The sequence below is a fragment of the Bombus impatiens genome, unplaced genomic scaffold (genome assembly GCF_000188095.3).
Source record: "Bombus impatiens unplaced genomic scaffold, BIMP_2.2 scf_0837, whole genome shotgun sequence".
NCBI lineage: Eukaryota > Metazoa > Arthropoda > Insecta > Hymenoptera > Apidae > Bombus > Bombus impatiens.
Genome location: NT_177256.1, coordinates 180,850 through 204,702, shown reverse-complemented (window position 1 = coordinate 204,702; position 23,853 = coordinate 180,850). Strand labels below are relative to the sequence as shown.

The 23,853-nt window shown below is 38.9% G+C and overlaps 1 protein-coding gene across 4 annotated transcripts in view; it reads left to right on the top strand.

The window, feature by feature from the left end:
* The window catches only part of LOC100742318 (band 4.1-like protein 4), a 63,547-nt gene that overhangs the window by 29,755 nt on the left and 9,939 nt on the right, over window positions 1-23,853 (top strand). For all 4 annotated transcript variants that reach the window (XM_012390680.3, XM_012390681.3, XM_012390682.3 and 1 more), the window contains 3 exons: window positions 5,679-5,783; window positions 6,685-6,824; window positions 17,800-17,897. In XM_012390680.3, the coding sequence (XP_012246103.1) occupies window positions 5,679-5,783; window positions 6,685-6,824; window positions 17,800-17,897 (343 nt within the window). The remainder of the gene's footprint in view (window positions 1-5,678; window positions 5,784-6,684; window positions 6,825-17,799; window positions 17,898-23,853) is intronic.

The following is a 23,853-nucleotide window of genomic DNA, read 5'->3' as shown; positions in this document are numbered from 1 at the left end:
GACGGAGTGCGTCGAGGCCGCGGCGATGAACAGAGCTCGTAGCTCGAAAATTGGTATTCCCCGGTAGGTATGAGTTAGCGGCATCGGTATGTGGGTATTATACCTTTTGTATTCCGATGTGACACGCCTCCGTCACGTTTGCGGGCGTACAACGACGACGACAGCGTCGGCCACGGCGAAACGGCCAGCAATGGACGTATGGGTGGACAACGATAAGAGTGTCTCCCGTTGCCGCGAACGTCCACGTACACCCACACGACCATCCCGTCGTAGAGTGTAGAACGTAGAGCGTGTAGAGAGAGCACGTACGTGGACGCGCGTACCAACACGAAGGCACACAGACGGCACGAGAGGGCCCATGCGGATGCCATACGTAAAGGCTCACTGGTAGCAGAGTACCCAGAGCCGTATGTACGTTTGAGAATACATTATGTAAGCAAAAGGTGAAAAAAGACCGGTGGAATAAGCCTCACCAGATTCTATCGAGTCGCGTCCCTCCGTCTACTCTCTTCCAGCACCTTCCTCTTCTTCTTCTGCTGGTCTTCTGCCTGCCGCGTGTTCCTGTACCCCTGAGCCCGAACATCGGGCCAGCAGCATCAGGGCATAGACCTTCGCTCTGTTATACGTACAGGTAGTATACATACGTATCCGCCGATACCGATGCTGTGTCGTATATATACACCGAAACCAAGCCGCTGGCGCTCGTAAGCTGAGGGAAGAAGGGATACAAGAGAAGGAAAAAGAGAAAGAAAGAGAGAGAGAGAGAGAGAGAGAGAGAGAGAGAAGAAAAAGGCGAAAACAATGCATCCTGGAAGCAGCCGGGCGAATTTCATCGCGGGTCTGGGATATGGCCAGGGAGTGAGGTCCAAGTCGATTCTTCTTGTGGACATTGAAGTTCTTCGATCTTCCGATCCGCCAAACCTTTGGTCAGGAACCAGTTGGTGCTCTGCATCTTCTTGAGGACTCCTTTTGGGGACGATTATGCCTATCTCGGCCACGAATCTTTTTTAATAACAACGCGAAATTTTATAATACGTACTTTGTAACGCCGATACGAATTACGAACAAATCGTACTCATAACATCGCAAGTTGGATTCTCCAGCTTCTTCATCGACCGTTCCTTTCGTGAGTCACGTTGCACGCGGAAACATAAATCTCGTTAAAAAATGCAGCCCTTTCATTTCCCTCGTTTGCGATTCCACGAAGGCATCAGTCGATCCACGAAATCCAAAATATTCAGAAGCTACGCGTGTCTGTCGAGAATCACGTAGCTCGTGGACGACAAAAGTGTGCTCGTCTCTGTGCTGATCGTTGGTCGACGGGATCCTCGTTTCCATCATGGTTGTCACTGTTTTCGAAAAGCTTCGATGTTCGCGGTACCAACCACGTAGATTACCGAGATTTAAAAGGACTTACGAGAGTAACCGGTCGAGATGAGCAGTAAACCTTGGGCCATCGACGTTTCTTTTCTGCACCTTTCCACCTTCTTCGTCTTCTTCCTCTTCTCTTTCCCTCTCGTCGAACTATTGCTTTCCTCTTCGGCCGTCCCTCTTCTTCGCGCGGATTACGTCTTTGTTTCGGTATGTTCCTATGATAACATTGTTCCGGTTGCAGCACAACCGTGACGATTTTTTGTATTTCGACCGACTGATAAAATCGCGATATACTTCGTTGGTCCGGGAACACTATATTTCACTTGGATCGCGCGTTCGTATGCGTTGTGGGAGATTCAACGAGTGAGCTAGAAGATAAGGGCACGTTTTAATAAAATTGCCCGCATTCTTTGCAAGTGTAGCGTTGCAAAGGAAACTATTCCTGTCTACGATCGGAGCTTAATAAAGGGAAGAAGCTCGTTGCACCCATAGTAGGACTCCCTTTAAATTAGAGCTTTTTTTCGAACATTCAAATCTCTTTTTTAAATCGATTAAATATTTGTTTTTAATTTCACGGGTTTTTCTATTTTCTGCCTTTGTTCCACTAGGAACATTTACTTCATTAAATCAAAAGTTCTATAGAATACAATCTATAGTTCGCGAACTGTTGACTTTTTAATCGTTTAGCCTAGAACCGTGCGTGGAAAACTGCTCTGCTCCTAAAAAGTAAATTTTGCATGGAACCGAGTGAATCATTTAAATGGTCTGATCCACAGGAGCATTCGTTTGATATAACAAATTCTACCTTCGTGTACCGGACACACGATACACGTCCCTGTTTGTTCCGATAAAAGTGCAACATTTATGAACTTGTCGTGGCGATCTTCGTATACCCCTGAGCTCGTTCATTAATAAATTCGTTCGACGCGCACCAAGTAAACTATGGAGGAGCAGTAATCACATTTTTCGCTGGAAATATGTTTTTGCTCTTGCAACAAATTACGCAGTGACGCGCACTGTGCATTCGTTCGTTGCACCGATTCCAATGTCATTATACCTGTCCCTGGTAGAAGAAGAACTGGCCTGATCCGTGGAAGGTGCAAACCACCTCGTCGTGGTAAAAGTGCAGGTGCAGCAGAGGTAGAATAGATGCCAGAGCCGTGGATGGGTTCACGGCACCTACAATAAATTTCATGATGCCGCGATCCAGATACAAGTATAGCCAGAGTTGAAAAGAACGAAAGAAGAAAAAACGAGAGCGAGACAGAGCTGCCTCGTTCGATATTTCTTTCGCTTTTTCTCTTTCATTTTCCTTCCTTTTCTTCGGTCGTGCATGCCCCGATGCTTTGTTGTTGACCCCGGCTATCGAAAATCATTACCTAATTTTACTTAACGAATTTCTTTGTTAGATATTGGCTGGCACTTGGTCTTTTGCCCGCATGCCCTCTGTATTGATAAACGTTTATGAAACGTGTGCAGTAGTTTGTGATTATTGTTTCGCTCATTATTCAGATAAAAATGTGTCATAAGGTAAAATTTTTTTCGGTTCAATCTTCTTGGTGATTTTATCAACTGACGAATAAAAGATTCCATATTAGACGAAGGGAGATCTTGAAAAATGTTGATAAGAAAAGGTAAAATATCGTTTTTCAACATTTTATGGCAGAAAAATTTTAAGAATAATCTAAGAAAAAGTCGCTCCGATTTCAATTTTACATTTCAATTCTATTATTTTATATTCAAGGAAATTTGCTTCATTGATATTAACTATAACGGATAATAAAGATGCAGATATTGATTATTTCTACGTATTTACATCTTTCATATGAATGATATATTATTATTCGATCGTTAGAGAAATCAACAATACGTTTACTTATCGTCGTGAAATTCTGTGACCTGTGTGCGAAATGCTCATAGTGTAACGAGTATTTGAAGAGAAAATGATACGAAGGAAATGGCAGAAACGATGGTACTCAAATGACTTTATCGTTTAGTAGTACATATTTCGATCGGACATTTCGTAAAGCTTAATTATATTTGCGAACAAAATATTATGACATCAAACGTTTCGACGTGACATTATAAATTTACTTTTTATTAATTTTTCTTTCAACACCCACGAAAGGAAATCAACAAAATTTACGCGGATCACTCGAAAGACACCGCTAATTTGCGTTCTAGTCCCGGGTTTCCTCGTTTCCGAAGAACACTTTCCCTCGACAAATGACGAAGCGTAGCAGCCGTAACGCCGCAAACTAACAATTGTCTCGAATACGTGCACGGCGTGGCGATGATCAATACATATCGCGCGCAACTTGTCAAAGTCGAGCCACCGCAAGATCGTTAGAAACATCAGCCTCGGCTTCAATTATCATCCTCCAATTCCAATGGTGTGTGCGCGCAAGAAACGGCGCTCTCTGTATGTAATGAACGATCGAGGGAGACAGCTGAACGCAACAAACGTCTCGCGGAAGAGAAACGGAGAACACGCCGGAGAGCCAAGTATGTAAGTAGATCGACGAAGACTGTGCGGTAGAACGAAAGGACGTGGAGTAAAGAATAAGAGGTGGTAACGCGGCTACGCTAATTACGAACAAACTCAGGGATATTTTTCCTTCTTCGTATATTCATGAGCACGGGGACGTACACAGCCCATATCTTCAAGGAACAAACGATCGAGTACGAAAACACACGTCGTGAATCTCCGTTAGTTTCCCCCGAAGGGGAACAAACGAGCGTCATGGCTCAGCCACGGAGCCAACTGGGAACCGGAAACCGGTGATTTCAATCTCAGTTCACCGACTGGATGTCCCGCGGTTAAATCGACGCCGAGTCGATGCAGTAAACTATCTTCGATTCTTCACCTTTCGATTCTTTTATTGGGCGTCTCTGCTCGAATTGTTCGCTTTTTCTTTCTTTCTACCCTCTTTTTTCTAATCGAGGTGGCTTAACCACGCAAAGAGGAACTTGGAGAAATTGTAAGGTCTGCATCGTGGAAATAAATTCTTGATCGCATTCCTTTTGATGGTGGTCCTTTTAGCAAGATACTTTTAACTTTTATATTAGGTTCTTAGAAATGCTAAGGAAGAATATTAGATTCTTGGAAATTGGTTTAATTCCTGGAGTTCCTTGTTAGTTTTCTCTTAAGTTATATTGTTTGAAGGTAGGAATGGTAAGGCACTGTTTCTTGATCGGGTTGAAAATGTTTAAGTAGATTAATATCTCTAAAAGAATATTTGACTCTTGGAAGCCTGGTATGCTAATTACTATAGCATTCGAAGTGAAAGTTTAATGGAGAACTATGCGAGATTATTGAACATATGGGCACGATATAGCACGGACATATGTATTTAAGTTAAGCGTCATCGAACTAACATTTAGTAACCTTGTGCGAGAAGTTACAACTACCTATTATTTCGTTACACGTATAGAAATTACTTCTCATATAGAAGAATATACGAACGTTAAAATGTAATTTAACAGAAACGGAACGAGTATCTGTCTAAAAAAAACAGCGATTGCTCGCAACTATTGAATCTACATACAGGAAACCAGTCTTTATCCTACTTATTTATTTTGTATAACATAAATATTTCTGTTTTTATTAAACCAAACGATGTATTGCGAAAATATAGAAATACGCATGTTGAAAATGTAAGGAAAACACAAAGCATTGACAAGAAACTAAGATCGATCGACAACGAAAGCGTTTCGATCTAGCATACCTGTTATTTATCACAGTAAAACAAGTGACGTGCTATCACGACATCAAGAGGATCGAGCTGGTTTTGTATTAAACTCGTTTTTGTTTTAAACTCGATTTTAAATTCTATTTCACTCTGTCCTGTGTAATAATTGCGAAGTATCACATGTCCGATCGTAATATGGCTGCTCGCGCTACAGATAGAACTTAATTATTCCGCGTGCAGCTAGAAAATCTACCGAGCGTAATGACAGATTGCGCGAGATTCTCAGGTTGGAAACAGACGGAAATCGATTTTGCGGCTGGGACGGAACCGTTATGAAACGTGTCGTACAACTTCCCCTTGAATCAGCGTCGATGGATAGTTGGTTCTCGTGCACAAAGGCATATAAACGCGTTCTAATGCAGTTCGAACGACGTGCTCAATGACGCGTGCGCATCACGATTTAAATCACCACGCTCGATCGAGCGCGGATCGAAAGTCGTCGCAGTGATACTAATGTAGGTCGGTTCAGGAAGTAATTCCGCTCGTGTCGCTAACGTCGGCATTGTTATTGACTGGATAAATCAAACATTGCTCTTTTTTTCTATTTTCCAGAGCTCGAACCTTGGTCAGGAACTGCTGGATAGGGTATTCAGGCACCTGAATCTATTAGAGACTGCTTACTTCGGTCTACGTTACCTGGATCACAGCAATCAGACGGTAAGGATGTTGTTTCTATTGACCTTCCGTATCGAGTTGATCGAAATTACAACGAATAGCGTGTAGTAGGTGCAGGAAGCATTTACAAATATTTTCATCTTGATGTTTATGTACTAGTTGGGTGACTTCGGATATGTTAAATTTGTTACTAGCAAAATGTGTTTACCCCGATATTTATGTACCGATTATATGGGTGCGATATTAAGATATTAAATGTTTCATTGACATTCTTTTTATCTAACGTTTATTATGTACTTTCCGTGCCTACTATACCTTTTAACATATTTTAAAATTATTATGCAATTGTATCTCGCCATATAATAACTTCATTGAAAAATATACTACGCCATTGTTTTTAAATTTCATTTTTGTTTTCATGAAAATATGTCAAGAAGTTTCTTTTTATTTCCACGAGTATTGAATTAGATATCATATGATCGTTTCGAAAGCTCTTTAGACCTTAATTTTCAGATCAAGGTAGCGCGCGTGAGAAATTTTGTTCGCTTTTTGGTAAAGCTTTGTCAATTACGGTATGAGACAGACGCGTTCCCTTCTATAATTATAATAAAAGGCAAATTGACTCGGTTTAACGCGAAGCGGTGTCTTTGCTACGTCTTTGGCGTGACTCTGAACAAACAGCAGTATGATCAATGCAATAACTGGATATCGAACGGTTAATTAGATTTCGATGATGAAAAATTCATAGGAAGGATGGCCCGAAGGGAGTCGATTGCATCGGCCCCGGGCCATAAGAGGATAGGATTATTATCCACGGGAAATGTCAAGCTGCCTGCAATTTCCGGTCTGCTTGATCAACAGTTTCAGCGTGACGCGCCTCGATCGGAAGGGGATTAATTATTTAGAAGTAATTCTCTACTGTGTTATTCGCGCACCTTTATAGCAATGGCTCGACCCGAGTAAGAAGATCGGAAAGCAACTGAAAGTCCAAAAAGGAGATCCGAGCTCGGATGTCTACACTCTCTACTTCGGTGTGAAATTCTACGCGGCGGACCCCTGCAAGCTCATTGAAGAGATCACAAGGTGAGCAGATTGAATTTATCTTGTCACGCGAATAGTCCACTAACTACCCTCGATGCTGTAAACCACCCTCTCGCAAATAATTTTATCGATCCAAGCTTTGACATAATTGTATTTGAGTTCTATGCTGAAGGGAAATACATTTGATAGAATTATTTCAGTGAAATATGCGATGGATCATATTTTTGTTTCCCTATTTTTTTAATTAATGCAATGGAGCGAGAATTCCATTTATATGGTAGATCTCACGGCAGAAAGAGTAAAATTGGAGAGGGTAATGGATCAAAAGTGTCACAAGATGGGTCTGAATAAAACGAAATATATCAGGGTATTGGTAAACCATTACAAACTAAAATCAATAGTCGAGGAAAATATCGATGATTATAAAAACATTTCATATCATTATCTTTCGAGATCCGTCTCAAAAATTTTAATTTATCAACAACGGTACTACGAACGAAGTTGTTAGATACAGACATAGATACAATTCATCGAACTTGTATTAATAAACATATGAAAACTATTAACACTTTTTACAGTAAATTATTAAAAATGTTATAATAATGGTAGAAATTTACGTAGTCATGGAGAAACTTCCTCTACCGTGTCATTAAATTATCGTGCCTCGTATCTTATATCGTTAATATTTATTTTGTAGGTACTGCTCACAATTTGAAATATGTATGCTGTCAGTATGCTTGTTAGCTGTACTAATAGAAATTAAATTATACATATTCATCCTGTATCATTATCATCATCATCACCACGAACCACGCAAACTTCTCATAATATCCAGGACATGAAACAACGATTAATCTTAAATTCACACGTTTTCCGTTTTAAAATACAATAGCGTGAACTTCTCAATCTTCCACTCCGTTATTTCTTCTCGGCTTGAATTGCTAAACGATTAATCGCGAAGAAAACAACACAAGCGAGAGACACGTCGATGGGTATCACGTTTATTACGAGAACCTAACAGTACTCGCTCTCCTTGTTCTCCTTGGCTATTATAGTCGGAGAGATAGAATTCGATTTTGTAGTTAACGCTGACGAAAATTTACATCGTTTTACATTGTCCGGTCGTGATTCTTGAATTAATGGACGAAGCAAGTTTTGTAATCTCTCAATCAGTTCCAACACTAGTAACGCGAAGTACTACCCGTTTTATGTTCGCGTGTGTTTGTATACACGGACGAGCTCTCGGTTCTGTCGCATGTCGCATCATGAATACGAAACAGACACGTTTGCACGAGTATAGGTCTCGTGTCACAGGCACTGGATGCCTGTCTCGTTATCCTAATGAGTTGGGCTTAAAATTCTTCAAAGCACGCCTGAAAATCTTTTTACCTCAGCGTCATTCCAGCGAAGGAGTTAAAAGAATTTAAAACACTCCTTCTCCGACATTGCACTCGTTCCAGTAACGCAAGCGCGCTTCTTTTGATAAACAAATCGCTCTACTCGATGTAACTTACTATCTTTGCCTCTTTCCCTTTTTATTCTTCCTTCGAATTACAAAGAACGAATTGTCTGGATGTTAATCTTATGTTTTATGTATCGTTTAGTGCACTATAAGATTCGTCAGTCGACAGAATCACAGACGATAGTTATTAAAAATTAATCGAATGCACGACATGGAAGTAAGAAATTGGAGGTAATAAAGAAATACGATGACTTTTTGTAAATAAATTAATAATAAGTAGAACTGGAACTAGACTTTTGAGATTGAGTAATCTCTTATATGAGTCCTTCGTAAATGTCAATGTTATTATTGATCCATTGTATAAAATATTAACTAAATTCAATACTTCTACAATGTTGAACGCTTTTAATGAGAACACAAGATAATTAAAATTTATCAGGCGACAATTGCGAGTGAATTTATTGTACTTAACCTACAATGCATTCTGTTATGAATCTTCAGAGAGATCTGTACTGAAGTTCTAACGATCTTAATAAAATTACGGTACGATGACGAAGTACACATATCTTTGAATATCTAACTCTGGAATCGGTTGTTCAATTACCTTTGATCGATAACTTCTGTAGATTCTAGTAATTTCAAATTGAATTGCACATATTGACTTACGTGTATATTGCAAAGAAATTCAATGCAACCATCGGATTCGCGAAATATCTCGAAAATTCGTACGAACGGTATTAGCTTCTTGAGAGGAATCACCGTCATTTCTTGCAGCTTTTTATCAGCCTTATACGTAATATATATCCGTGAGTGGATCGATTTAGCCGATCAAGCGTCGACAAGAGTATAAGCGAATGCCGATGTCGACGGCAGGGTGTAACGGACCTTTTTAATGGAAATCTAGAGAAAAATTGAGGGTTCTGTCACCGATAAACCGACTCGATTGATTCGTTGCTCGCTGGAGGGAGTTTCACAACCCCTGTGTACGATTCTAGCTTTTACCTTTTCCTCCGCTTTGCGAACGCTGCTTCCCTTTAAGTTCCACCTGCCAAGATAAAACAATCATTTTTTTGAGACTGTCGACTTCGCTGCGGTTGGTATCGATCATTCACGGTGTTTCTTCCTCTTGTGGTCGACCGCGAGCGGAGTCGAGGGAGAGAACTACCGCCTTGGTCGATCTCGAATATTTCGGATCCGCTTCCGCGTGATGGAAGCACGGTAAGGGATTGTTTTATTTTTTTCGATTTCTTACAAAGTGATGCACGAAGCAAATTATTAATTAGCGATTAGACGGTAAACGTAAAACTTAGTAGTACGAAAAGAAAAGGGCTACAAAGAGTTTCCTAGAATGTATTATATAAATTTAACAACGAATTTTTTTTTAAACGATTGCAGCCATTGCTTTCAGTAGTTGACTATATTAATGTTGATTTCTTTACCAAGTAAGTTTTTTGTATCATTATCGTAGCATTTATTTTTGCAAAATATATATACATTACGCGTGTCTACGTATATATTTCGTGAAACGTTATACACTATGAAACTCGTCGACTCGTTTGATTGCTTTCACGAGGGCTTCCACGGGGGTAATTTTGTTATTACGTATCTAAATGCGAAGTATCGTTCTTTCATGGAAATCTGAAAATTGTGCGTCTCAATGTACGATAGTTATAGAAACTTTTTCGTCCTGTCGTACGGAAGAATTTTGAAAACTAGCAACATTAACATTGCATTCTAGATGATCGTGATTACGGAGGAAACCTGTTTTCTTTATTAGCTCATCTTGAAGCTAGAATAGCGCAGGTTTTCGTTAAAATCACGTATTATCCTTAACTTCTCGTCGTTTTTAGTTTATGAATATTGACTGCAAATATAAGTACAAATTAGTCGCGAGGTACCAAACTTTAGTAATTTAGATAGATAGGTTCTCACCGTTTCTTGTAGGATCTGATCTCTTTTCTTGCTATATTAGCTTATATTCTGTGTTTCTATCAGATTTTTAAAATTTGTCAAGCTTTATGAGTTTCTAGTTATTTTTTCCTATTATAATGTCTTAATTTTTCTTGGTAATCTGTATTAGTTATAAGTTATAAGCGATCCACAATCGAACCGATATACATACAATTATTATACAAACTTTGTATACTTCGGCTTAATTAGAAATCCCTTCTACCTATTCGTTATGAAGCCCAACGATAACGAATCGAAGGCGTAAGCACTTTACTTGAAATTAACTTATCAATTACTAACATCTATCTGGTCATATAATGCCTTATCAAATCACCAAACATCCTACTCTTAATCAATCTTTTACCGCACTATTCGTTCTTTTACCGCACCTCTATCCATCCTTTCTTCTGCCAAGATATCGACTTGTTCCGACGAAATCCAATAACGTCGCCAGGTATTATCGTTCCTTTCGTAATTCGTTAAGAGCTACCAACAAATTAACAAAGAAAAAGGATTTGTCACACTAGGAGACCATGTATTATCGCGACAGGGCGGAAAAATTCAGCGGTTTTCACGGCATTAAGCTTGTCGTCCATCGTTCAAGATTTTTCCGGCAAAATAAAAACTCGGGGAAAGACGCCCATTCGGTTGATTCGGTATAGCCACACGATCCGGTGTACCGAGGGAAGGGAAGAAAAGGCGTCTTTGGAAACAGACGAACACAATCTATATGCAAATGCGTTCATCTTTTATCCCGAGTATGAGCAATCGATGGACGCTTGTCGAGGCCCCGTCGTGGTTGCATCTTCGACTCCATTGCACAATGAACGAACCGCGGGATATCAATATTTACGCGCTACCAACCGCTTATAAATAATTCCGGTAAGATGCGCATTTGCTCCCGCCATCACTGCATATTTGTTTTCGCAGAAATCGAAAGCTGGTCGAGAATTATAACACGAACGATGCAGATTGGTTACAACTATATCTCGCGTGTCTGTTTTTCGATATTTCTAAATAAACGTTACAGTATCGAGACCATAACTTTGAAACGGGAATTCTGTGCGATTGCTTCTTTTTATTCGCTTATTGCGAGAGACTGAGGTTCTAGCTCTACGGATACGTGAAAGGATCGAACGTTAGTGAATGAATGTTTAAGCAAATCTCGAAGCAAATGCAGAAGACTGCAAAATAAAGAAAGACAGACTGTATGTATATTAGAGTACACGTATTAGGTGGAAAGTGCATGCTAAACGCATCTTACGTTCGGCATTATTTAAATCCATTGCACTTCGAAGATTTCTCGCAAACTAATTTTCATCCAAATCAGATATCTCGCGTTTTAATGAATGTACATCTCACCTAAAGCGTCGCACAAATGACATTGCGTCGCGAGATAACTCGGCCACAGATGCAAAATGGTTAAACGTCCTTGATTTTTGGTGTGTTCACCGAGATGGAGCGAGTTTTTCAAAGGAAAGATACGATCGTACACGTTCGCGATATGCGTTTTACGGTCCTACCGCTGTTACTTTTGTTGTTCTAGCGAGCAGATGACGAACGTTAAGGACTATTTAGTTTCACAATATCGTGGTATTCGAAGGTGTTAAAACGCGAACTGTGGAAATTTATGTGACTGTTAGCATCGTCGTTCCGCTTGTACGACGAGGCAGAATCGTGGACGTTCCAATTCTATGTCGTAGTTGTCTCGATCTTCTTATAGCTACACGATGGAATACGAATAACGAGGGAAATACGACGACTGTTGTCGGATAAACGATTTGTGTATAATGGCAGAGTGTTTAGGGAGTGGTTGATGGGAGAGAATTATTCGATCTGCCGACTGTAGTAATGCATTTCTAAGTCCCTTTTATCTCCTTGTTTTATAACGTGTAGTGTGCATTTTTAGAAAATTAATTCCAAAATATTATTGATATTTTCTTTTACATGTAGGCGCTTTTTATCGTTGAGTGGAAAGCATTAAAAGAGGTTTTATAATTTTATTCAAATTGCATGTTGATCGTTCTAAAATTCTAGAAATTCTCAACGAGTAAAATATGTAATAGGCGGTCAGGTATCAGTCGATGCGTTAGTTCGAGTTTTGCTAAAACTATGCGAAGTTCGCGAAACGTCTGATAGCCGTTTCGCTGTATCAGTACCGCAGACGAGAGTATTGACCCCTCCGGTGATCGAAACGGAAACACCTCTCTCGTTTCTATCCAACAACTAACTTCGGGTTCTTGACTATAGATTAGCATATTTAGCCCTGAGGCAGCGTATTTCTCGCTGGTCCATAGCAATTAACCATTGATCGATAGATAATAATTACCTACCGAAAATGAAAATTATAAAGAACATTGTTGAATTCGTACGGTAGGCGTTTCTTTTTCTTTTGTTCTGCGCGTCTACCTTTTCTAAACTTTTGTTTCCTGTTGTATACCTAGAAAAATAAAGCAAATCGTTATGCTGATTTAGAGAAAGGTAATTCTATACACGAAATAGCTACTCACATAAGATGAGTATAAACAATATGTATAAACATATTTCCGATCTAACCACGATTATGTTTAACACGAAAATGCAACGTTATTTGAATTTTCTCAATAAATCTTAAACGAACTACAAAATCACTTCTAATTTATTCGCAGTTCTATACCAATGAATAGTTCGTTAATTTGTTCCTGTACCAATAAATATTTTGTTAATTTGTTGCTATATCAATGAATATTTTGTTGATTTGTTCAAGAATACCATTACGCGATGCCATTAATCGATGATATCTCCGCGTTGTTTTACGATCGTTTAATCTCACAAAATCTCGTTAGGTGGCTTTTCTTCATCTCGGTAGCGCAGAAACGTTAGAAGGCAACTCGCACCGCTGCCTATCGTTACTAATGTCCGCCCACGATCCTCCAGGAGATCGTAACTTCCTTTTTCTTCGAGTTCCAGAGGCCCTCGACGATGTTTCATTGACGTAGCAATTCCGTGTCTGGCTTCCACCTCGCTCGCTCACGCTCACAGAGAACTGTTTTATATGTCCGTGCGCCATCCGTACATCGATTTACATGGCTGTATTTCGATATTCGCCGGTGCAATTTCTTGTAATTGCAAACGCAATATGGAAATCGATAGCGCGCAACTTCGTAAACTATTTTTCTCGATTGGCATCTTGGAATGTGCATGCAACTGAATTTACCAGAGTTTCCTCATTGAATAAAAGTACTAAACGAGATGAGGTATATAGATTCTTGTAAAGATTCTTTTCTGGAATGGGGCGGTTGTTGCGTTATTTTTATTGAATATTCATATTTGATGCATCGATGGACGAAATGGACGAGAAAAGGAAGAAGTTTGCATGAATGAAAAATTCTTTACACCTAGTATTGCCAATCACACAGGTAATATTATGAATCTATCGTAGAAAATTCTTTCTACCAAGCGAAATACCACCTTTCTATGTTATCATACCTGTGACTAATCCCTGATAAGACGGACGAAACTTTCCCCGTTTTCCCAAAGCTTTCCTCCTCGAGAAAAATTCACAGATCTGTAGCATGTTCTGATTCACAAATCCTCGGGTCGCCCGTCGGTGTGAAAGCTCCTTAACACGCGGCAAAAATTCCCGGCTGCGTACCCCGACATGATATAACAGGATATAAAATACAGATACAGATTGTGCGACTGGACTGCGTGATATAAAATCGTAGCTCAAGAAGTAGCGCATCCGTTCGTGCAGTGAGGATAAGACATTGTCGTTTCGACGATTCTCCACTTTTATTTGTTCGTGTATGGTCGCGTGAAAATATAAAAAGGCGCGTTGAATATGGGATACGCGACACCCAGACACTCCTCGGCAAGGTGCTTACCTCCGATATGTAGTTCGGTGTAGTAGTTTCGAAACGATTAAATAGGATAAACGACGAGCTATTTATTTTGGTGAGTCATAAGTTACTGCCCAGCTTATATCGTTTTATCTTAAGTTATATATTAGGTCGTCCAGCAAATCCATGCCGTTTATTGTTACGCTGTTTATTAAAAGCTTCCGTTTTCAGTACCATTTCCATTTTCTTTAAATAGACGTTTAATTTCTAAATATTCAAGATTTTAGATACGTCCTGAACCAATAAACTTCCCATTTCATCTGAAACGTTACGAATTCTGTCTTTGTCGGTCCGGACTTATTGGATTCTAATATATTTGACGAGAAACCACGTGATTAAGAGAAAACCGAATTAACAACGTGGAATACTTATTGCAAGGAGTAGAATTTACAGTAGAGATAACGTCAGAGAGGACTGAAACTTTTGCGAAAAGAACGCTGTAACAAATTGCTGGCAGTCAGTTCTCCCTGTGCACTTTTCAAGGCACGTATTCGGTGAACTCGTGCTTTCATTTGGAGTCACGAGCGATCATCGATTTTCTGAGAGCGCGAAAACGCGCCGTTTGCCGTGAAATTTAGCGCATGCACCGATAATGCCGACAATTTTCGTTCGACGTCACGCCTGCATGCGATCTGTGGTCGATCGCGAACCTCAAAATTCCAGGGAATTCCAGAATTGCCGGTAACGTTTGAGAATTCCGAGTGCGTCGAAATTATTCGTTCCTGCGTTCGTTCGTGCGTGCGCGCGACCCGCTCCGTGTCGTTATCGCTCACTTTGGCGAGCGTTTCTTGCACGCGCGAACGAATCAGAGGAACGAGCGAACTAAAGTTCCACGAGTAAGAAATGAGAGAATCCACGAAGAAAGACGAGTCGATTAGGTGTTCTCAAAAAAAGATTCGCTCAAAGGGCATAAAATGTATAAAATTTGATTTACTTTCTGCAACCTTTTATTATTTCTTTACGATCTTTTGCAAAGACTTTCTATTCTATCCGCTAATCAATTAACCCGTTTGCATACGTAGGCATTAAGGCTACTTTCTTACTCCTTTTGGTAATTCCAATTGTAATGTATTTTTGCTGTTTTATTACATTGATTATCTTACTTCTGTAAAATATCCTACACTTCTAACAAAAGAAATTCAACGAATAATTCGTTTCAAAGTTGATACGATTAAAGCATACTTGTGTGTTCATGGAACTGACATTTTTGAAGATCGAAGATCGAGCAACGAGTAAAAGAACGTGAAAAGGAATAAAATAAAATGGTTCAAAATGGATGAAAGTAGAAGGCGATATAAATGATAAAAAGAAAGGCATGTAAAGGTGACAATAAAGGATAATTTGTAACATGTAAAATAGATTAAGAAGAAAATAGACGATTGGCGAAAAATTCGTTAACTGTTGTCGAAATGCTTTAAAACCGAATCTCATTTGACGTCGCGTGCGCGCGCATTTACACTGTATAGTTTACGCGGAAACGTAAAAAGTTAACGTAACCAGGAACGTCTGAAACGCGATGTAAATGGAGGCGGTGCACGAAGAGGTCGGGACTTGAATCGCCTGGTAATTCCTCGAGAGTTCAAGTGGTATGGGTGAGACGAAGGAGAGCACGAGAACTTGAGAAACGAGAGGGAAACGCGGCGAAGACGTCTTTATCCGACTTTGAAAAATGAGAAAGCGGCCCGGAAAGCGAATTGACAATTCCTTAATAACGCGAGCAGATTTATAGTCGGCAGGCACTGACGTGGCGTGTTAATAAGCGGTATTCCCCACGATCGGGTAACGGTGGCGAAAAGAAAGCAAGAGATGGAGGCAGGAGGTTGCCGAGAAAGGGAGAAAGAGAGAAACGAGAATGAAAGGGAGTAGAGGTTGCATCGGCAGCAAGAAGAAGAGGAAGAAAAACGTGGACCTAGCAGGAAAAAAGAACAAGTATGCGAGAGAAAAAAAGCAGGAGAGAGAAGGGAGGACGAGGTTAAACGAGGGAGGGACGCGAGGAAGACGAGACAAGAAAGCAGACTGATTGAGGCGATGACTGGAAAAGGAAGAGACGAAGAATTCCTCTAGCGAAAAAGAGGAACTTAATAAATGGGATCTTAATGATTTCAGGATAATATATTAAATTTCTTCTGCAGTCTGTTGAGAGAGAGTACAAACGAGACGAGAGCTATATACGCGTGTATATTTGTGTTTGAGACGAACGATACGCGCGACGAGAATTCGCGGATGGAGAGGCGGGAAAAACGGAAGAGCGATGGTAAATCCTATGGAATTATCCTAAAACGAATTTCGCAGGTAATCCTTGCATCAGCAGACTAAGGGAGGAAAAAGATAAAGCGCAGGAGAATGGAGAAGAAATGGAATATGAAAGAGGGAAATGTCTGTCGGGGATTCGGTCTGGCTTCGAAGGATGTGGAGGATTCACAACCGGTCGGGGAATTATTCATGCGTTAATAAACAGCGTTCGGGGATCGTGTATATCAAGAAAATGAAATAGAAAGGATGTTTATCGCGCGACGAGCCAAGCAAACGGTGCTTTAAGCGAGGATGTCGTTTTCTATAAAAGACACCTATTGCTGGAACTAAAGAAAAGAGATACTGCTCAAGGATATGAGGGAAGGTTACAACGTTACTATGTTTCTTAAAGAATTGTATTAAACTTTTAAATCAAATATTATTTTGGAATCTAAGAATCAGAAAGATACTTATTGATATTTACCTCAATCGCTTTTCAAAATTCTTCGTGAACTTTTTACGCCGTGTCAGCAGGACTTAAATAAAAATATATTGCTGGAGCTCGCTGCTGATAAATCGTTTTTGTAAATAGAACAACGGGAAAACAGTCAAGACGAATGTGAGATATTCTCAATGACAGAACGGGGGGTGAAAGCGATTCTGGTGGATGAGCAAAGAACGAGAAGGCACGAGAGATTGGCAGGTAGAAAATGAAAAAAAGCGAGGGAAAAGAAGAAGCGGAAAAAAAGTGTGCTAGCGAAAAGGAATCTGCTTGCGAGGGAAAACGTGCATACGAGCATGAAAGGGAGAACGCGCGCGAAAGGAAAGAGACGGCAAGTAATATCGGCAGAGAAAGGTCGTGGCAACGGATGGTACAAGCGAGAAAAGAAAAAGAAACTACGAAATCCTTTAACGACGACTTTACAAGAGGAGAAACCGCGAGGGCAACGATGGCAAAATCGAAGTTCACGGCGAGTCGAGCCGCAAGTTGACCCCATCTCGTAACTTTTCCTTTTTTCCCTCCCATTCTTCTTCGTCTTTTTCTCCTTTTTCCACTTTTGCTTCGCTTCTTCTGCTTCGCTTCTTTTGCTTCGTTTCTTTTGCTTCTCTCGTGTGTAAGACGTTTATACGTGTCATACGTCATTAATTATATACGCGACATACATACAGTGGCTGCCAAACGTTTTCTTTATCATATCTTTGAGAGAAGGAAAGATCTATTACCTAGTTTATAAAATATTATCTCGATAAATTGTGTGCAAGAAGAATTGTATAGAAATTTATATTACTGCATTATATATTAGTATTGTATTATATGGAATATTATCTTCCGAGGTGTATGGTTATATAGTACGTAAAACAATTTTAATATTAAAAATAAAACAGATGTGTTAAAATTAAATTTTCATCGAAAACTATCGAAGAAAAAGTTTGTCGTCTTGTTCTTGCTTTTTATTCATACGATAAAAATATGTGTTCTTTTTTATTCAAGGTACCAGTTTTTCCTCCAAGTGAAGCAGGATATTCTCCAAGGACGACTTCCTGTGTCGTTCGACCTGGCCGCGGAATTAGGAGCATACGTCGTCCAATGTAAGAATATGACCTTTTTCACATTACTTTCGCAAAGTATATAAATTATTAATAAATATTATAGTTACTCGTTAGAGGCAGGTTTTGTATGATTTACTACCAAAACTGACAATAGATATAGATATTTTCAACGTATATGAAGTGAATTTTCACTTATGAACCGTGTGTTGCGTCTTAGGAAGTATTACGTAACATGCGACAAAGTTCGCAAACATTTTTTTCAGCTGATAACGAATTTTGCTAAGACGACATCGGTGAAAAAAAAGGTATCCATAAATAATTGAACGAAGATCTTAAAATCCATCAATTTCCGATCACGTAAACTTATGGTGCAACAAAAATATATATGTGCAAGTTATTTCTCCGGAGAAGAATATGAAATAATTAGGCGTGGTTTTTATTTGTTTGTTTCTCGAAAATATGATGCAAATAGTCGACGCGAACAAATTACGCCACTCGATCACAGGAAATAAAAATGGAGAATCTTATTCTTAAACGATCAAAAATCTGTCTATTTTGCGATTTCACAGTAAGGACAGATTTTTCAAACCGGTAAAGCTATAATTTTCCGAGGGAAATGCATTATGCAAATGTATCACGGAAGCGAACACGGCAAGTGCAATCAATCAGATGGTTAATGTTCGCTCGATTTCTTTTCACAACGCGGCTTCCGTCAGCCGACTGAGCACGAAGATTATTACCGCTTCTAATGAACGCTATGATTAAAATTGGTAGCTTTAATTAAATCCCGGCGTATTAATCTTCTCAAGGTCAAAGAAAGTTAACTCGTAGATGCAGAAGAATGGGAGGAGTTGGTAATACCGTTGTGGCATTAACATTCAGTTCCAAACGTGTTCGTTGCAAAGCTGGATTAACTATTTTCCCGGCCCGAGTAACAAGACAATTTTTTCAACGAAAGGGAAATCGAACCTATGTTAATTGAACGAAATAATTCAAGAGGGAATCTGTTCCTCCGGCGTAAAGTAGCGACTCTTTTAAACGAATAGGTTTAAGAATTCAAGGACACTAGCTAACGTTGCACGGTTCTATTTGATCGCAAAAATAAATCGAAAAGCGTGTTGATTAATATTAATTAATGTTGATTATACAACGGTATTTGACATTGTGAAATGCAGTTGTATTCTTAAAAGTGGTTAAATAATTACTTTTGTAATAGAACGTTGAGTTTAGTATCAATAAGCGCAACGAATGCATTTAATCATATTTTCCTCTAAGTAAATTAAAAAAAATTTGTAGTAAAGATAACTATTTGTTATTTTCTATTAAGCCAGAGATAATCTTTTTATTCAAAATCTCAACGATAATCTTTTTCAATAGAAAAAATCTAAAAATACGCGTTCAGGGCTTTATGAATGCCTAACTAAGGACGCAAAGTAATGATTCGTGAAATAACTGTCCCAGCCAGTAAAGTTCTCATAAATTCCTTTGGAAATTTCATTCAAATTTTATCTGCTAGTACATTCGATCTTTTTAGGTATTCTGCCTTGATTTTGTAAATCTGAAGTTTTAGCGATGACTATCCTGACGAAAACAGCGAAGTAATAAGATAAATCTTATTATACCACACAATTTTTGGTACCTTCTATCTACTCTTAACTAACTGGGGAATTTAGCTTAATTAATATCGTAGCTTTCTTCGTAACTCCACAAATTAATTCCTTCAGAACTATAAGATAAAAATCCAATTACAGGGTGCAAGTTCATTGCACGATTTATGGAATTTAATGGTAACGATTCCTATCAAGTATATTTTAACAAAAACGTGAAATATAACGAAACAAATACTAACTATCCTCATAAAATATTTCAAACAGAGATAAATTACTTTCGCGTGAAATGTACCGATTAATTTTAGTTCGATAATATATTTTATCATTTTCCCTAGAGATTGGTATTTCTTTGGAGATTACTCTAACAGATTTAATAAGGAAATTCCAAGAATTTCAACGAAACCTTTAGAAAAATAGTCTTAAATCAGTTTTGATCCTCGTTAAACACGACACTTCCGTAATTATCGCGAAAAAAACTGCGCTAATTGAAACCGAGAATCACATCCAATTAAGGGAAGACAATTCGAAGAAACAGAGCGCTCTTGGCCGGGAACGCGCAAACGTCGAGTCGCAAGCAGGCGTAAAGGAAAATCGCTTAAGCAAGTAATCTTGCCGAGACAATTACCAACGTGAACCACAAATGGCCTCCGAGTGCTCGTTCCTCATTAGAGATGCCACTATAATTCTGAAAATGAGGCGTAACTCCTTTTGTTTCACTGTCAACGACTCGACTTTCCTGGCATCGTCTTCCGGTATGGTTTGTACTGCCCTTGAATCCTGCATGCAAAGAAGAGGTCGTTCAGGTTTTCTCATCTGGAATAACATTATGCAAAAAATAGGCGGAATCGGGTTTGTGTAACCCACGATAACGTTATGCTTGATCTCGTAAGGCTAGTTTCACGCAATTATCGACGATAAACAGTCGATAATTATCGAGAAGGTTCTACAGGCACAGGTTTCGAGGATTTTACGATCGCATAAATTTATAATGTAGCAGTTAATGGTTAGATCTAAATTAAACGTGACTTTATGCTTACGGTATTATGCTTAAGGTGATTTTATTTTCTAATATAAAGATGAAAAATAAAGCAAGTTAAGGAAACACAAAGATTTCCGTAGATATAAAATTATTAATAAAATTTATTCGAATTTTTAATGAGTACGTTTTCAAGTTTTTCAGAAAATTTTTTGAAGAATTTTTTAGTAATTTGAGATTTAATGTTGCACATCGTTAATTGATAAAGGTCCAAAATAATTAGCTTAATAATTGCTGTTTGGTACCTCGTAAATTCCTAGTATTTCGAGTATTAAGTAGTATTGACAGCTTTTGATAAGAGAGAACTTGATTCTAACGATTGTTTTTGCTTTTTCAATTAAATTTCATTTCCTATGATTTGCACCAAATTTATGCTAACGTTTAATCACTGTTTAATCCTGTTTAATTAACTTGATGTGATTTAAGTGCAGTAATTCAATTAACGCATATAATTTCACGTGTAATCAATTTAACTGTAGTATTGTACAGTAGCATGTTCCAATCGGAAACGGTAAGGAAAAAGGAGTTTGATTCTTTTGCAATCAAAATTCATTTATCGAAATTATTTTACTGCATTGATAAAAAATTATTTGTTTACAGTTTCACTTGCATGACTTTTTATTTAAATTTGACACATAACTAAAATAGATTTATATAACAATAACTTACTTATTAACATGCATCGGTTCAAAAAAATTCACTGTAAAAATGTTCTGGAATTGCCGCTCAATTTCTATCGATTTTTCACTATTGCTTTTAATCCAAAGTTCTTTTTATTAAAACACGAAATACCTGGAAGAAACTGAGTAACTCGAATCATTCATCATGTAACCTAATACGCTTTCAAATGAAGAATCGTTGCACTATTCTCTCTATCCCCATCTTTCTTCACCGTGTTACCGCTTGGAAGCGAGTCGTGCCCGATAAGATTTTACGCGACGGCAATCTGCGTTCCCTATGGTCGAAGTAGACAAAACACGAAGAGAACGATGAAACGTGTGCAATTTTTATCGCGATAACGCCGCCTTGGTTCCGAGCCGTCAACATTGCAAGACAAGGATAGCGTCGGTGGAAATTTAACGGGGCAACGCCTAACGCTCGGGCACGCTTATTTCCGAGAGAGTCTAAACAAAATTGCATGGTAGGTGCTACATTATGCACCCACGCGGCACAAAGCCGTCACGTCGAAATTACACTTCACCATCGTTTCTTTTTCATCGCCTTTCCGGTGAACAGGCAACGCGCAACACCGTTCCATCGAATCTTTTTGGAGAACCGCATTCATCCGCTCAGAATCACGAAACATACTTTTCTCTATTTTCTATGAACTTTTCACGCTGATAAACGTGCAAATTACGACTAGCTTTAACTTAAGTCGACATTTCCAATCAGCATCTATCTTTCTGCGGATTTTGCACGAAAGATAAACGCTGATTGTCTGCGACATGTGTCTGGGGACAATCGTCTGTCGGTGTAGACTTAGCTTTGCACGTCTTGAATCGAAAGACAATTGCGAATCGTGCTGAGAGAATTTGAAATTCACTGATCGTCGAATATATTTTGAAAGAATCTTCGTTCGAAATGAACAAAATTGATCTCCACAGATTTTATTTACTTTGCATAATACAATCTACCTTTTATTTAAATTTTCACTAAATCCGTACTTAAAAGAAGCTATATTTTCTTGATTTAAGTGGAATGCTATATATCGTAATCGAGGAGTTAAAAGAAAAAATAATATGCACATTTGAATATATTTTTCACCTTTAAATGGAATCTCAAGAAAAGCATCATGAAATAGAAAAGTACGAAAGAGTATCCTCATTTTTACTTCACAGTGTGAAATTAAGAGGCTGTACGAGAGCACTTTTGTCAATGGTAAACACGGCGATGTGAAAAATCACCACGTTTTCGCCCGTTTTCACTCATGTTAATCGCGAACCCGTTGCAAAACCTGAATTAATCCTGCACTCTTGCAGGCAAATATCTAACATGGAAACTATATTTCATTTCTTTGGTGTCACTAAATTTCTGATTGTTTACATTTAACTTGAGTTACATATCATATTATTTAACAAATATTAAATATCTTACAAAATTATACGCCGTGACAAAAATTTTGATAGTAAATGCAATTAATTAAACAATTCAAACGTTTGTCGAAAGTAACAGATGGAGGGAACGTTCCGAAAAAAGTTCTGGAATCTTTTGTCCTCCGAGTACAGAGTACAGATAAAGTATCCAGCAAAGACATGGTTCAACGAAAGTGGTGTTAAAAAATTCACAGAACGTTTGAACGGCAAGTAATTTCAATATCGCCGGTGAAAAGAGACGGCCATGTAAACGAGTTAAGCTTTCCTAAAGTGCTTCTAACTTTCCACCCTTTGCAGATACTCGTTTCTATTTCGAAATACTTCCGTTCAAATATAGATAGAATGGAGCAAGTAATCAATCTTCGTGAAAGATTTTACTCCTTTCCTGTATCTTTGAGTCGAAGTTTTCGTTTGCACAATAGCGTGTGATATACTTTAGGTATATTAAGGAAAATGACGAGAAGAACAAAAATGCCAGGAGAAAATGATATCGTGTAAAGTTAATACTCAAAAGAAATACTAAAAACTAAAAAATAAGTTAACGGTTGAAGATTTCGAAACATCGACGCGTTCTCGTCTAACGTACGCGATGGAAAGACGACGACGCTGCCAAGAGCCGACCAGAAGAAAGCTCCAGGTCCACGCGTTAGTTATCTGCTGCTGAGATTCAAAGTCATGCAAATAGAGAAAGGGTAGATACAGTGGAAGAAGAAAAGAGAACGAGAGAAAAAGATACGGTCGTGTTTGCGTCTCATCGCCGTCAAAAGGGACGAAATGAATGCCCTTTCTTCTTGTTCAGTCTCTCTGCCCGTTGACAACGAAACGCGGAACGGACGAGGAAGGCGTGAAGCTGGCGAGAGAGAGAAAAATGGACATGGCACGCGTTTTGCTTCGCGAAATGGAGATAAACTTCTCTGAATGCGACTGCGGTTCGCCACGGATGAGATCACCGCGCGACGATGGATTGCAACATCTTGAGCAACAGAATTTTACGTGTTCGACTTTCCTGCTTGCCTTTCTTTCCGCGCTTCTCCACGCGAGACGCGCTCTTTCCTTCGATACTACCGAACCCAGAAGTCTTCGTTTCGGAACGTGATTCGTCTACCAGAGATCTTGCGATTGCGATTTGCGTAATACTAAAAATACTAGTCACTGTCTGCTTTTTTTACCGCGGTAAAAGAGCTATCTCAAAGTAGCTTCTTAACTGTCCAATAGAAATTCAAGATTTTAATATCCTTTTTATTTTATCTTAATTT